The 15,678-nt window shown below is 44.6% G+C and overlaps 1 protein-coding gene across 1 annotated transcript in view; it reads left to right on the top strand.

Moving 5' to 3' along the window:
• ANK1 (ankyrin 1, erythrocytic) overlaps nt 1-15,295 on the top strand; it is a 131,392-nt gene extending 116,097 nt beyond the window's left edge. The window contains exons 38-39 of the mRNA XM_006897006.1: nt 9,167-9,707; nt 14,986-15,295. Coding sequence (XP_006897068.1) covers nt 9,167-9,707; nt 14,986-15,295 — 851 coding nt within the window. The remainder of the gene's footprint in view (nt 1-9,166; nt 9,708-14,985) is intronic.
• Nucleotides 15,296-15,678: the final 383 nt, after the last annotated feature.

The following is a 15,678-nucleotide window of genomic DNA, read 5'->3' on the forward strand; positions in this document are numbered from 1 at the left end:
GGTCATTACAAAGACAGAAGAGGAAGAAAAGACCAAAATGGATGTCAGAAGAAACTCTGAAGATTGCACTGGAGTGTAGAGAAGCCAAAGCACGAGGAAGAATTCAAGATACTAAAGAGCTGAACAGAAGATTCCAAAAGGCTGCTCGGAATGACAAAGCAAAATACTACATCTCAGAGGAGTGAGCTAAAGTTCATGGAGGTCTTCCTCTTCTGGCCAAGTCAGAGATAATAAAGACCAGATATACCTTCCTGCTTGAAATGACCAAATAAACGAACCAAATGCATGAAAGAGGTCCAACACATTAGACACAGGACAACAACAACAAAAATAGAGATTCATGAAAGATAGAAAATAAATGACGTGATTTCTAGGCTTGCCCAGTTTCCTGCCCTGAGTGAGTTTCTTGATCATGCCATAGGAAAAGGAAATGCAGATAGATTCCCTGAACTGAGAGATGTTGCTGAGAGTTCATGCTGCAAAACCAAGAGGGCTGGAGTTCCTGAGATATAGTACTAGAGGGGAGAAAGCTACACGAAAGAGAGAATATTGAAGATACGCAGAATCTCCCCAAAAGGATTCACCTGAGTATTAATCAGCTATTTCAGCAACAAGACTGATCATACATGAACATTGTTTGAATATACACAGGTTCTTGCTTCAAAAATAAGAACTAATTAACCCTGTTCCAGTCCTGAAAGCAAAATTGAAAGTCATCAAGGGATTTTCAAATAATTAACTGTGTAACAGAATAAACCTCCAGAATATTTATAGAAATAGGCGAATATTCAGCACCCAGAAAGTTAAAATTCATAGTACCTGGTATCCAATTAAAGATTACTTAGACATCTAAGGGGGCAGAAAAGCATGACCAATTGTAAGGAGAAAAGTCAATTAAATTCAACCCAGATCTAACACAGATGTTAGAACTAACAGGCAAGGGTGAAAAAGTTATTATAACTTCATTTTGAAACATGGAAAATATTTTTTTAAAGTCCAAACTGATAGTCTAGAAATAAAAGCTTTAATGTGTATGATGAAAATTACACAGTTTAAAATTAGACCAGACAGAAGATTCATGAACTTGACAGTCTAGTAAATTATGGGCAAATCTAGAAACCCGAATTACTGGCATAAATAGACTATCACATATAGCTGAAAATGAATAATCAACAGAGGATAACCTTGAAAATTGGAACTTTCAAAAAATGAAATCCTATACATCTAAAGAATTCTCCAAAAGAGTAAAAAGATAATCTATTAATTGACAAAAAATATTTGACAACAACGTATCTGATAAGTGACCGACCCACTTCTAAAATTTATCAAAAACTCTAACATCTAAACAAGAAAAAGACCAAAAATCCAAATATAAAATGAACAGAGGAAATGACAAGACACTTTGCCAAAGAAGGCCAACAAACACATGAGGGAATATCCAAGATCATAAGTGATTAGACACGTGCAAACCAAAACAACAATGAGATATCATCTCAATCCAGCCAAAATAGCAAAATACAGTATAACAGCAAACAACAAATGCTGGCTAGCTAGAGCATGGAGAGATTGGAACTCTCATGCACTACTGGTGGGAGTGGAAAATGGTACAACCTCTGTGGAAAGGAGTTCGACACTTCTATAGAAAACTGGAAACAGAAACACCATTTGATCTAACAATGTCATTACTAAGTATCCCAGAAAAAAAAGAACTGTGACACGTGCAGACATGCGCACACTCATGTTTACTAAAGCATTACTTAACAGCAATTAGATGGAAACAGCTCAAGAGTCTATCAAGGAACAAATGGGTAAAGAAGCTGAAGTACGCTCAAACAGTGGGGCACAGTGAACACTAAACAATAAAGAATTTGTGAAACACTGGATAATATGAACAAATATATAGAGGACATTGTTGTTGTTATGTGCTGTCGAGTCGTTTGCGACTCATAGCGACCCTATGTACAACAGCCCTAAACCCTGCTCTATCCTGTGCCAATCACACTGTCTCTGACACACTCATCCCGATTACCCCAGTCACTGAATCAATCCACCTCATAGAGGGTCTTCCCCTACTGCGCCGTCCCTCCACCCTCCCAAGCATGATGTCCCTCTCCAAGGACCTATCTCTCCTTACAACATGTCCAAAGTATGTTAGACGAAGCCCCAGAATCCTTGTCTCCAAGGAGTAGCCTGGTTTAACCCTCTCTAGGATGAATCTGTTTGTTTTCCTGGCAGTCCATGGAACATTCAATACTCTTCTCCAGCACCACAGCTCAAAGGAGTCAACTCTCCTTCTATCCTCCCTAGTCATTGTCCAACTCTCTGATGCATAACAAGTGATTGCAAAGACCATGGCCTGTATCAGGCGCACCTTAGTCTCCAGAGAGACACCGTTGCTCTTGAGTGCTTTAGAGAGGTCCCTAACCGCAGACTTTCCCATTGCAATATGTTTTTTTTATTTCCTGGCTGCTGGTGCCAAGAGTGTTAACCATGGAGCCGAGCAAACTGAAGCTGTGAACAATCTCAATCTCTTCGCCATCCATGATTGGTCCAGTGGTGAGAATCTTTGTCTTCTTGACATTGAGCTTCAGTCCATACTGAAGGCTGCAGTCCTATGCTATGTAAAATTAAGTCAGTCACAAAAGGACAAATAATGTATAAGAACACTATTGTAAAAACTAAAGAAACGTTTACACACTATCTCTTGGACAGTTAGCAGGGATGAGAAGGGAGGAAGAGGGGAGTGAAGATATATAATAGACACTTAAGCTGGGTGAAGAGAAAGGCAATATATAATAGATAATTGGCACAGTATCATTAAATAAAGGTAAAACACAGAAAGGTACACAAGAAATAGAGTTAACAGCAGATATACAAGCAAACAGGCAAGACAACCTGATATGGATAGGTTTAAAAGGCCTGCACCCATGACCATATGTAGGTTTGGTATGTGATATGTTTATATTCATATGCTGGTTTCAGGGCCTTGGTTTTATGTCAAGATTGATCGACATGAAATAGTGCACAATGTTCTACATCTTTGATGAATTATCTACTAGGGTCTTAAAAAGTTATGAGCAAACATCTAAAGTGAAACTATTGACTTCTCCATATCTTAAACAAAGAAGATGGAAGAAAAGAAAAAGGGGTGGAGGGATTCCTGAAACAATTAGTCCAAGGAACTTTCCACCACCCAGGAGCCGGAAGAACTCGATGGTGCTTATCACACCCCTCATAACTCTAAAAGGGATGGGGTGGGGAGAAATGTGGAACAAAACTTTAAAAAGCAAAAAAGCAACCATCGTTTTAAAAAACAAAACAGACTGTTAAAGTAGAGACTGATGGAACTGTAAAGACTGATGGAACCCTAGAGACTCTGGCCCTTAGTCACCCTTCAAATCTGGAGCAAAAGTTATCCTCTTGGTGACAGAGTGAAATACAATGTATACCAACTTTGTAAGCAAGCCAATATTAAAAAAAATATTCAAAAAACTACAAACTTAGCCCCTTGGTTCAACTTTCAACCAAACAGTAGACAGGCCTTTAATATGATCAGTGATACCAGAGAGGCACTCAATCCTTAGACTAGCCAACCACTTCAAGTCCAAAGACCAGCCAGGGCCAGGATAAAGCTTTGAAAACAAGAAGGAATAGGATAGAAGGATTAATGAACATGACAACTCCAGAAAGGAAGTGGGGAAAGTGCAATTAACACTGTATTTTAATTAATGTTATAAAACAAAATATGTATGAATGATTGGATGGAAAACCACTCTGCTGTTGTAAACTTTAACTCAAATCACGATGAAATATGTATCTGCGAGCTATAGGACAGGTGCATGTGACCTAAAATGTGAAAAATTGTAGTCCTTGGAGAAGAAGGCACAGAGAAATATTTGAAGTAACGGCTGTGTAGCTCACCATATAATAAACTAAAACTAAAAATCCTAAAATCACTACTCCATTATAGATAAGGATGAGGTTGACTTCCTGAGTGACTGAGTGATGCTGGCTCCAAGATCTCTCATGTATGAAGAAAAACTCACTCATCCACATTCTTCTTTCCAAATTTGAAGGTGGCTTGTACATAGACAATATTATGATTATACCTTTTGGAGTTCAGTAATGTGGGGCCCCAAAAGGTGCAGCCAGAGAGCTCCTTGGGGCCAAGGATGACTTCATCTTACATACTTTGGCCAAATGGGTGGACAGATGGCTGTAACAAATACAACTATCTCTGTTCACAGAAAACATAATATTCATGTAGACAATCCAACAGAACCTACAAAAAAAAATACTAGTAATTAGCAAGTTTCACTCAAACTCACTGTCATCAAGTCAGTGTCATCTTAGCTTTGCCAGTGTCATCAGTGCTTTGCCAAGGCTGTAAATCATGTCGGGAAGACCCTGCTCATCGTTCTCCTGATGGTGAATTCAAACTGCCGGAGACACCTGGCCTCTCATTAGCAGTGCAGCTCCCTGCAGACTACACCACCAGGGCTCCCTTTGGCAAGGTCACAGGATACAACTTCAATATGTAGAAATCACTCTAAGTTCTCTATATTAGTAATCAACAGCTGCAACTTGAAATATTTGAAATTCTCATTTCTAGTAACATCAAACAAATTTACGTGCTCAGAAATAACCTGACAAACGATGTGACAACCCTCTACCTTGAAAACTATAAAACATTGCTGAGAGAAATTAAAGACCTTAATCAATATGATATATCTTAGTCACAGGTCAGAGTATTTTGCAGAGGGTGCAGCAAGAGTGCTCTTTGGAGGCAAAGATGATGAGGCTTCGCCTCACATACTTCGGGCATGTTGCTAAGAGGGGTTATTCCTTGGGGAGGGGCATGAGCTCAGAAAGGTGGAAAGTCAGTAAAGGAGAGGAAGACTCTTGACCAGGTGGACTGACAGGGTGACTGCTACAATGGTCTCTAATGTGTCAGGAAGTATGAGGACGGCACAGGACAGGACAGGGTTCAGAACTGTTGTTCATAGGGTGGCTATGGGTCATACTTGACTCGACATCACCTTACAACAGCATGGATCAGAAGACTGGATAATGATACAATATCAATTTCTCCCTAAAATGATCTGAATACCTGGTGTAATCACATCAATATTCTATCAGGCTTTTTTTTGCAGTAATTGACAAAACGATTCTAAAATTCATATGGAAAGGAAGGGTGGGAAAAGAACAAAATTTGAAGACTCACACTAAATGACTTCAGGATTTATTATAGAGCTAGAGTAATCAGTACAGTCTAGCACTGGCCAAAAAGCAAAATCAGTGAAACAAGAGAGACACTCCTGAAACAGACCAGTAGGTATGAGGATGACTGGTTTTCAACAGAAATGCAAAGTCAATTCAGTGGGAAAAGGACAGTCTTTCCACCAATGATGCTGAGACAATGAACTTGGACTCATACCGTGGGAGAAAATACTGACAAGTCACCTGATAAAGGACGTTTATCCAGAAGGAATTATCAACAGTCAATAAAACAAACAGCCCAATTTTCTTTAAATCAGAGGGCAAAATATTGGAGCAGGACCTTACCCCAGAACAGAACTGTGGCTGCAAAAAGCAGGGGCTGGCAATGGAAGCTGCCATGGGCAGTAAAACTTCTCATTAGTACTCCACCTCAAGTGATGCCCAGGGAGCGTGACTTAACCTGCCATGACCAGAACTCTGCCCCGGAAGAAATACAGATGACATAAAAGCACATAAAAAGGTGCTCAACATTATTAGTCATTAAGAAGATGCAAATTAATAAGACAAAGAAACACGATAACACACATGTTGTTAGATGCTATCAAATCAACTCATAAAACCCTGTGAACAGCAGATCTGAACCTTGCCCTGTCCTGTGCCAGCCTTGCCATCCCTGACACACTCCAGCCCATAATTATAGTCACCATGTCAATCCATCTTGTTGAGTCTTCCTTTCATTCACTGATCCTCACCATCCTTGTCTCTAAGGAGCACTCTGGTTGAACTTCCTCCAAGACAGATTTGCTTGTTCTTTTGGAAGTCCGTGTTATATTTAGTACTCTTTGCTGACACTGCAATTTGAAGGCATATCTATTCGCATGCGTAATATCTTTAAAGTTGACCTCATCAAATGCTGATGAATGTATAGAGGAACTAGAATGCTCCTCCACTTCTGATAGAGATGCGAAATGGCATAACCACTTTGGAAAACATTGTTCATGTCTTAAAAATCCAAACTCATACCTACCCTATGATCCAACTATTCAACTTCTAGTACTTAGCAAGAGAAAAGGAGCTGCGTGCCCACACGGACTATCCTCTTCATGACTAATGGTCCAAAGCTGGAAGCAATCTAAATGTTCATCATTAGATGAACTGATAAACTAACCATGGTCTATCATACAATGGAACATGGCTCAGGAATAAGGAGAAATAAACAACTGAAACATGTAACAACAACATGAATGAAGCACAAAATAATTAGGCTGAGTGAAAGATGCCAGCCCAAAAGAAGAGTACATACTGTATGATTCAATTTCTGTAGCACTGTAGGAAATGCTAAATGAGGTAAGGTGTAGTTGCCAAGGGATGAGGTGGGCATGTGAGGAGGGAATAAAAGACTGCGAAGAGGAATAAAGACAACTTTCTTGAGCATCATGAAAGTCCCCTGTCTTCAGCGTGATGATAGGATCACAGGTGCATCCAGATGTTAGAACGTACCACACAATGCACTTAAATGTGAACATTTTCTGGAGATAAATTGCATCTCAACAAAACTGTTTTAAATAGATTAATGGTAAAACCTAGTGGAAAAGCACTCTTTCTAGCTCTATGGCCTTAAGCAAGTTGCTAACTCTCTGGTTTGCTGAGCTTGAAAGCAATAGTATTACATCCCTTGCAGGGTTGTAATTAAAAATATATTATCAATTAAAAATTATAACTGGTTAGACATGCTTTGTGCAAAGTAGATGTTCAGCAAATTATAGCAGTAATAATCCCTTGACACTAAAATGCCATCCAGCACGTGTATCTGGAGGGATTTTGATGGATGTCCTCCATCTCTCAACTCCTCAGAAAGTCACAGTTTTACATCTTATGACGTAGAGTTTCTCTCACAGTAAAACCCAGCCCACTCATCTCTCTGACTCCCCCACGCCCTGCTAATTTCTTCACAGTTTAAAGGAGACCCCCTTAGTCTTCACCCTCCAGCACACAACCTCGTCACCTACAACCACGTGACCACCTGTCTCTTCCTCTTCCCCTAGTTTTGGGTCTTTATTTTGAGTCACTGATACTGGAAGAGATTGGTCATTCAGATAACTCTCGTGGGAATACTGAGAAAGAGAATGTATGTCAAGGCCCAGCCTAAATCCTGGCACGTTGACACACATGTAAACGTTAGTAGCTGTAGGTATGCTTGATGGGGGTGAGATGGAGGTGAGGTCATAGGTCTGACTCTTGTGTCATCTTCACACAACTGGAGGGCTCCACAGTGGTCTTTGGGCCAACAGTTTCTAATCCTGTCCTAGGCAAGTGGGAGAAAAAGGGTAGTTATCCTTCCTGCCTTCAAAGGGTTTATGATTACAAGAAATAGCTGCTTCACTAATTGGGCAAAATAACATATAAATAGAGCATGCAGGAACCTCTGTGTTTATGTGTGTATGTGTGTTTGTAACCTCTTTAACACAGCCCTTGGCATGTAATCAGACCATAGTGAGCGTTTTTTGATTGAACAAGTGAGCCTCAGATGGTTAGAAATAAAGAAGAGAGCACCAGGGAAGGCAGGTTTGTCAATAGGTCAATAGGAGAGTCCTTGCCTGGAATAAGGCTTAGCTCCAGAACAGTTAGTAATGTGATTGGATGCAGCATGGAGAATGGCGGTATGAAGAGTTGGACAGAGGCCCTCCCAAGAGGGCAGGTGGCCCCAGCAGGCTGGTCCGTGGGTCTTCCTTTGTCTCTGCTGGGTCTTCAGTAGTTATGGACACTGGTTTATCAGACAATCTGAGCTGAGCTGAGTAGAGACTCTCATCTCCTAGAGCCTTCTCCCACACATATTTGGGTACTCACTCTGAGGAGAACTAGAGTTTCCCTTTTCCTGCAGCAAGAACCCCATTCTTGGCTAGAGGAGAGCTGGGGAGCCTTCTCACAGGGTTTTGCTGATCCCACATTCTCACACACTCATCTCCACACACACACACATACATACATACATGCCACTCACTCAGTTTCACAGTTGCTTCTGAGCACCAGAGAGCTAGTAGCAAAATCAACCAGAAACTCCTCATATTTGAGCCAGTCAGTAAGAAGTAGATGTGGTAGCAGACTGTGGTGACTACAGGCCCATGATGCATTTGGGGACAGGAGCCGGCTGGCTCCCCTTTCATGGGGTAGTTGGTGGCCTGGAGCTGGGACACCTAGCTCAGAGCTTCAAGACAGAGTATTGCAATAGCAGATGTGCTTAGCACCTCAGGGTGCCCCTCTCTTTTGAACCCTTAGAACCCTCACCTGTGCCACTTTAGATCGTTTAGAGTTTCTGGAATCAATCCACAGCTTGAGGAAAAGTTCCACCATCCCAAACCAGAAGCCCATTTCCCATTTGACCAGTGCACGGAGGTCTGTGGATGTCCAGTATCCCCTTGTTAGAGCCCTCCCAGGCAGCCTCGCTCCTGACCCTGGTTTAGAGAAAAGTGTACCCTCCCTTTAAGGAACATTCCAACAGAGCCCTGAGGACTGTGCTGAAGTGAGGTTCTGAACAAAGAGCGAGCACCATTTCTTTCTGCACAGCCATCAAGAGTGGGGCTTTCATCTGATTAGAAACAGATTGGAGCACGAGTCCTCTGGAGAAATGCTTCTTTATCTAGTGCTCTGGACTGGATAAGAAAGAATTCCAATCTCTTCTCTGCCATCCAGCAAAGCGGCCTCCTCTCCTCTACTTCCTGGCTGCCCCCAACCCTTGCCCCAACTCAGAGCCTTGTTTCTCTTACCTGGGCACCCCAGGCAGCAGCCACAAGGCCTGCAGGTTGGAATCTGAGCTTGGAAAGCCCCTCTGGCCCGAATGTGCATGCAGATCTACGGCTGAGCCTGTGTGTGCGCGCGCGCGTGAACTTGCACATAAGCGTTTGTGACCGAAATCGCTTCTGGAGCATGTTGCCCTCTGCCCATCCAGGTTACTCCTCGCTGCAGGACGAGCTGCTGTCCCCTGCCTCCCTGCACTACATGCTTCCCTCTCCGCTGTATGCAGACCAGTACTGGAACGAAGTCCCCCTGGCCGCCACGGAGCATGACGCCATGCTGGAGATGTCTGACATGCAGGTGTGGTCCTCGGGCCTCACACCCTCCCTGGTCACTGCTGAGGACTCCTCTCTGGAGTGCAGCAAGGCCGAGGATTCTGATGCCACGGGCCACGAGTGGAAGTTGGAGGGGGCGCTCTCTGAGGAACCGCAGGGCCCCGAGCTGGGCTCTCTGGACCTTGTGGAGGACGACACAGTGGATTCAGATGCCACAAATGGCCTTACCGATTTACTTGACCCGGAGGAAGGTCAGAGGTCAGAAGAGAAGCGGCCAGGCTCTAAGAGGCAGGATGACTCAACAGGTGCAGGGCAGGACTCAGAGAATCAAGTGTCTCTTGTTGCAGGCCAGCAGAGGGTGCAAGCCCGAATCACAGAATCCCCCACCGTGAGTCGGGTGATGGACAGGAGCCAGGACAGGTAAGGACTTTGCCGCTGTGGCGGGGGTGACATAAATCGGCCTGGGCTTCTGGGGAAGGAGTGTGTGTGTGTGTGTGTGTGTGTGTGTGTGTGTGTGTGTGTGTGTGGCAGCGTGTACAGAGGGAGTTCTTAATCAGAGAAATGGATTGACACGGTGACCGCAGCTATGGGCTCAAGTGGGTCTGAACATGGCACAGGACAGGACAGGGTTCAGATCCTTTGTTCATAGGGTCACTGTGAGTTGCATTTGACTCATCAGCACCTAACAACAATAACCCCAACAGAGTCCTAAATGTCCTCGAGCAAATAAACTCAGTAAGACACCAACGAGGTGGTTCAGGATTCGATTGCTAACTAATTGCTAATCCCCCAGTCTCTTTGTTGGAGATAGATGGGGAAGTCTACTTCTGTAAAGATGTGCAGCTTTGGAAACCATGTGGGGCCCATCTACTCTGTCCTGTGGGGCACTATGAGCTGGAATCAACCTGGTGGCACACAGCTTGCCACCAGCTTGCTCGCTCAGCCCTTATCCAGGACTGATCTAGCAGTTTCACTGCTGATCCAAAGGCCATGTCTCTGGTGGATCTAATCCACCAGCAGTCCCTGGAGGGAAAGGTTAGCCATTTCACGCCATGCCATCTGCAGTCTCAGAGGGGCAGCTATGAGTCAGTTCCAACTTGAAGCCAATGAGGTTTTGAGGTTTTTAATATTGATGGTGAACCACACAGACCAGTCCTTTCCCAAGACCCTGCAGACCAGCTGAGGTAGAAGAGAGGCTGAGGGAGGGGAGAGGGTACATAGGAGAGGGAATGAAGGCGGATGAAACAACATTCTAAAATGCGACTGGAGCTGGGGCTCACAGTGCCCGTCATTACTGCGTAATTAGTGGTTAGGGCCGTTTTTAGAAACAAGGATGCAGCGATCACATGTGTGGTCATACAGTCTGTGGGTGCCAGAGCTGATGGTGATGCCCCTTCTATTAGACTCCTTCAGGAGAGACTGGTGCGCTTGTCTGGGGGAATGAGGTAGAAGTAGACCACCTGTACTCTTCTGGAATGGTCATTCCTCTGGCTGCACTCTGAGCAAGCTTCTGGTGGTGCAGAGGAGTGGCACTGAGGGTCACGAAGAGCCACGCTAACAGTTTGGGCAGAGGGCTTTATTCAGACCCCAAGAGCACTCTGGCTGAGAGCCGGTTCCTTTTTCTCTTCTCTCCGCTCATGCGTGGACTGCCAGCACATACCTCCCACTGTGCTGAGTACAGAGGAGGGTAGAGTGGCAGAGGCCTGCTCCTCTATATTTCTTCCTACATTTTTGCTAAAGCAAAGAGACAGCTCTTCTGCTCCCAGAAGGTAGTGGCCACCCGAGGAGGCCTGACGGACAATTATCCTCTTTCCCTCTTCTTGTCCACGTTGCTCCTTGGAGCCACACTGAAGCGCAGACAGGGCAGGCCGTTCCCCAGGATCCCTACAATGTGGCCTGGATACTGTAGTAGGAGGGAGAAGAACATAGTTTAGGAGATGAGATGACAAAAATTTATTCTATTTCCTACAAGAATCCTCTGGGAATGGAAAGGTTAGACCAATGAGGGTTCACAGTGACATCCTGGCATTCCTGTAAAAGAGGCCATCTTCCAACAACCAGTGATGATTATTCGTCCACTAGCTGTTGCTAATGTAAATGACTTAATATTTACTATCGTGGCCATGTAATAATAGCCGACTTGCTAGATGGGGAACTAAAAGGCCTGGACGTTGGCCTACTTCCCATCACATCTGGCTCTGTGACCTTGGCAAGCCTTTCAGGAGGGACAGAGGACTTTCTTCCACTGAGTCAACTATACTTCTTGAGGACCTACTATGTGCTGACAGAGCCCTGGTGGCGTGGTGGTGAAAGCACTCAACTGCTAGCCAGACACTCATTGGTTCTAACTTGCCAGCTGTCCCATGGGAGGAGAATTCGGCAGTCCACCTCCATGAAGATTATATCCTTGAAGACTCTATGCAGAAGTTCCCCTCTGTCCTCCAGTGGCCTTATTACCTGAAGCTGGTTCACCAGCAGTGGGGGCAGTTTTGCTTTCCATGTGCTGAACATTATTCTTTTTCTCTAGGTGCGAGGGACTAGGGCATCAAACAAAATAGACAAAATAGTATGGACTAAAAGTGTAGCTAACTGGCCATCGAAAGCCCCACTGAGTAACATTTGAAAGAAAGCTTTAAGTTAGGTGAGCCAAGTGAGTATCTACTGGGAAAGTATTATAGAAAGAACAGGCAGTGCAGAGGCCTTGGAGTGGAGCGGGCCTTGACAGTTAGTGAGCAGGGAGAAGGTCCTTGTGCTTAGAGCAACGTGAACAAGGGAAGTGAGGTGAGTGAGGTAAGGGGGCCAGACCTTTAGGGCCTTGAGGTCCTAGAAAAGACTTTGGTATTTATTGAGAGTAGAGGGGCACTATTGAGGCAAGGGAGTGATGTGATCTGCTAAATATTTTTACAGACTCCCTCTGAAATTGCCTTGAGAATAGCCTGGCATGGCTAGGTTGAAGCAAAGAGGTAGTTTGGGAAGAACTGATGGTGAAACAAATGAAGATGGTAGCAATGATCATATGAAGAAGTGGTTGAATTCATGATACAGTTTTAAAAGAGGAAACAAAAATATAAGATTAAGAAAGATGTGAAATCAGAGAGAGAGAGGGATTGAGGATGGCACTGGTACCCTTGACCTGAACAATTATAATGGAGGAAATGTTGAAGCCGCTTTGAAGTTCAAAGTAAAGAGCTGGGGACCCGATTGAGTGTGCACATTAGCAGTTCAAGCAAGACATACATTTGATTTGGACATTATGAGAATATTGTTGTTAAGTGCCATCGAGTCAGTTTCACCTCACAGCAAGCCTGTAGACAACAGAATGAAACAGTGCCCTGTTTCCTTAACCTCACCATGTATGAACCCAGTGTTGCAGCTGCTGTGCCAATCCATCTTGTTGGAGATCTTTTTAGCTGACCTCCACTTTACCAAGCACTGTGTCCTTCTCCAAGAACTAGCTGTGGTCTAAATGAATGTGCTCACTAAGGAATTGTTGTAGTAGATGAAAGACCCAAGCCCTGAAGCCTGGGGCACTCCAGTGTTCAGAAGTCAGAGAAATTAGGAGAAACCGAACATCTTAGGACAGTTGACCACATTAAGCTCAGATAACCAGGCAAATGAGATGTCCTGGAAGCAACAAAAGAACATGTTGTGAAGAGGATGAAGGAACAGAGGTGGCAGGTGAAGACTGAGAGCTATTTAGGAACTATCATACTCAGCAAGGGAAGAGGGGACTGGCGACCCTCTACTGGCCACAATGCCCGAGGAATGAGAATGTGCAAAAGAAAGTAACACTAAGGAGCAAGGATGGAAAGGTTTTCTGGAATGAGAAGCAGAGAAAAATGGTGGTACTTAGGAAAATCAGTTCAAGAAGATAAGTCTCTGTGTATGTGTGTGTATGAAAAAAAAAATAAATAAATAGCAGCTGTGGCAGCTGCTGGTCGCTGTGAGTCAGAATCTGCTCAGCGGCAGTGGATTTGGGTTTTATGTTTTGGGAACAGATCCTGTAGAGGAGGAAGTGTTGCTGCAGGAGAGAGAGGGAGGCTCACATCCTTTCTGGAGAACGCACACCCCAGCCAATGGGCCCAAGTCCCAGGGATTAGATGTTCTGTCGGTGGGAGTGCAGAGCAATTCTCTCACGGTTTCTTGGCTTGTCATGTAAAATAGGAAACAACATATTTTGAAGGTGTGAGAGAAAAGAAAAAAGTAACTGTCAAGGGAGGGCCTGGGCCCAGGAGGATGGTGTATTTGCCAGGCAATGCTGGAGGGGCCACTTGACACTGTCTGTCACTGAGCTCTGTGGAGTCAATTTAGACACACATTAGACTCACTGCCCCATTGAGTTTCCTAGTCTATGATCTCTCAGAAGCAGATCACCAAGTGTTTGTCCCAAGGAACTTGTGGGTGAGTTCCCACCACTAAGCTTTTAGTTAGCATTCCAGTACTTAATCAGCACACCACCAGGACTGTCAGGTTGTGGTAGTGGGCAAATTCCAAGCTTGAACAATCAGGGTGGGTTTTATTTCTGTTCAGCTGTGTGCAGAGGCATCCCTAGTGCACAGAGAGAGGAGAGGATATAGTTTGACCAAGTAGAAAGTAGGGGAGAGAGTATACAAGGTAGTAAGCAGGACTCATCGAACTTAGGCTGTGTAAGGAGGGAGATATCAGGGATATTGATGGTTCAAGAGCAGAATTCTTGCTTTTAATATGAGATACCCAGGTTCAATTCCTGGCCAATGCACAGCCATCACGACCCATCTATCAAAGCCTGCTGCCATGATGATAAGCAGATTTCAGTGGTGCTTCTAGTTGAACTAGGAAAAAAGGTCTGGTGATCCACTTTCAAAAATCAGTCAGTGACAATTTAACGAATCACAACAGTTTAATCCACAATTGATCCTGACCATGGGATTGGCCCCAAATCAAGCAACACATCATTAAGTCGTGTTCGAGGTTGCAGGAGTTTGGGGCCAACTTTACAGCAGCTAACAGCAGTAAAGGGAGGAGAATGTGAGGACACTGGACTGAAGGTCTTGATGTAGGATCAATCCAAGGTTGTTGGGGTCAGAATTCTAGAGGCAGTGAACTGAAATAAAGGAGGAGCTGGTCGAGAGAACATCGGAGTTGAAACTGAGATAATGGAAGAGAGGCAGTTAGTGAAAGACATTAAGTTTGAGGCTATTAATATGAGGGTGAGACAAGGAGATCAGGCAGAGGTCATGATCATCAGAGGAGGTGAGGTCAAGGAACAGGAGGCCAAGGTGCCAGATATTGAAATGGACTATTTTGACATGAGTTGTCTTGAAGAATTGAGAGAGTGGCCTGGAGGACAGGCGGGAAGATGGGTAGAATCATCTGAGGATGTGAAATGTAAAGGCAGAGGCAGTGCTAGTAGGACCAACAATTCAGGCAAAGTTCCCTGGGATCCCAGAGTGGGGGAACTTCTCACCAAAAGAGAGGGGACCAGTGGTCCTGGGATCCATAGCCCTTTCCACTAGTTCTGTGGGGGTAGGCCATGTCATGCTCTGGAGCTGAAGAGAATTTTCTTAGTTCCCTCATCCTTAGATAAGCAATATAGGCATATGGATGGATGGATCAGAGCTCTGCGTGGGAGAAGGGTCTGGGAGAGCAAATACTGGAAGGTAATTAGGTGTTTTTTCTCTCTCCCCAACCACTCCTGTCTCCTTCTCCTGCACTTCAGACAACAGGACTGGGATGGGGAAGGCTCCATTGTCTCCTACCTACAAGGTGCTGCAGAAAGTTCTAGGCAAGAGGAGATCTTGAGAGGCCCACACTCATTCCAGACAATGGTCACCACCACCAAAGTGCTGGAGCCCAGTGGGTCTCAGGAATATGAGAAGGTCCTGGTGTCTGCAACCGAGCACACGCGGATACAGCAGCCGGAGAGCCTCCTGGCCGACCAAGAACCGAGACAGCAAGGCCACTGGGTGGTAAAGGTGAGAGCACCAGATATCTGCCTGCTTCTGCCTGGTCAGTGTCGAGGGGCCTGAGAGGCCCTAGGGCCCCGAGCCAAGCACACTTCAAAACAAAAGAAACAAACAAAAAAATATGGGGATTATTCTTTCTCTAGAAATACAAAAACAAGGTCACTGACTACCGTTTTGTCCCCTTGATCCCTACTATTGGGAAGAGTGGGCTGCCATCTCTAGAGCACTGCTCTTCCCGGGTTACAGCAGATAAACGTGAGTTCAGGGTGGTTGTGACTTTTTCAAGGTTGTGGTTTCAGAAGTGGGCTGGAATTAGGTCCAGCAGACCTCAGAGCCGTGGTTTTTACCTGTTTGCTTTTTCCGTCATGTTTCAGAGAGGGCTTTGAAAGTAGAGACTCGGGTATCAGGTTAACCCTAGTCCTCCCGAGTGTATGACTGACGGCTCC

The sequence above is a fragment of the Elephantulus edwardii genome, unplaced genomic scaffold (genome assembly GCF_000299155.1).
Source record: "Elephantulus edwardii isolate Elephantulus edwardi_28Jun2011 unplaced genomic scaffold, EleEdw1.0 scaffold00195, whole genome shotgun sequence".
In the NCBI taxonomy this organism is placed as follows: Eukaryota; Metazoa; Chordata; class Mammalia; order Macroscelidea; family Macroscelididae; genus Elephantulus; species Elephantulus edwardii.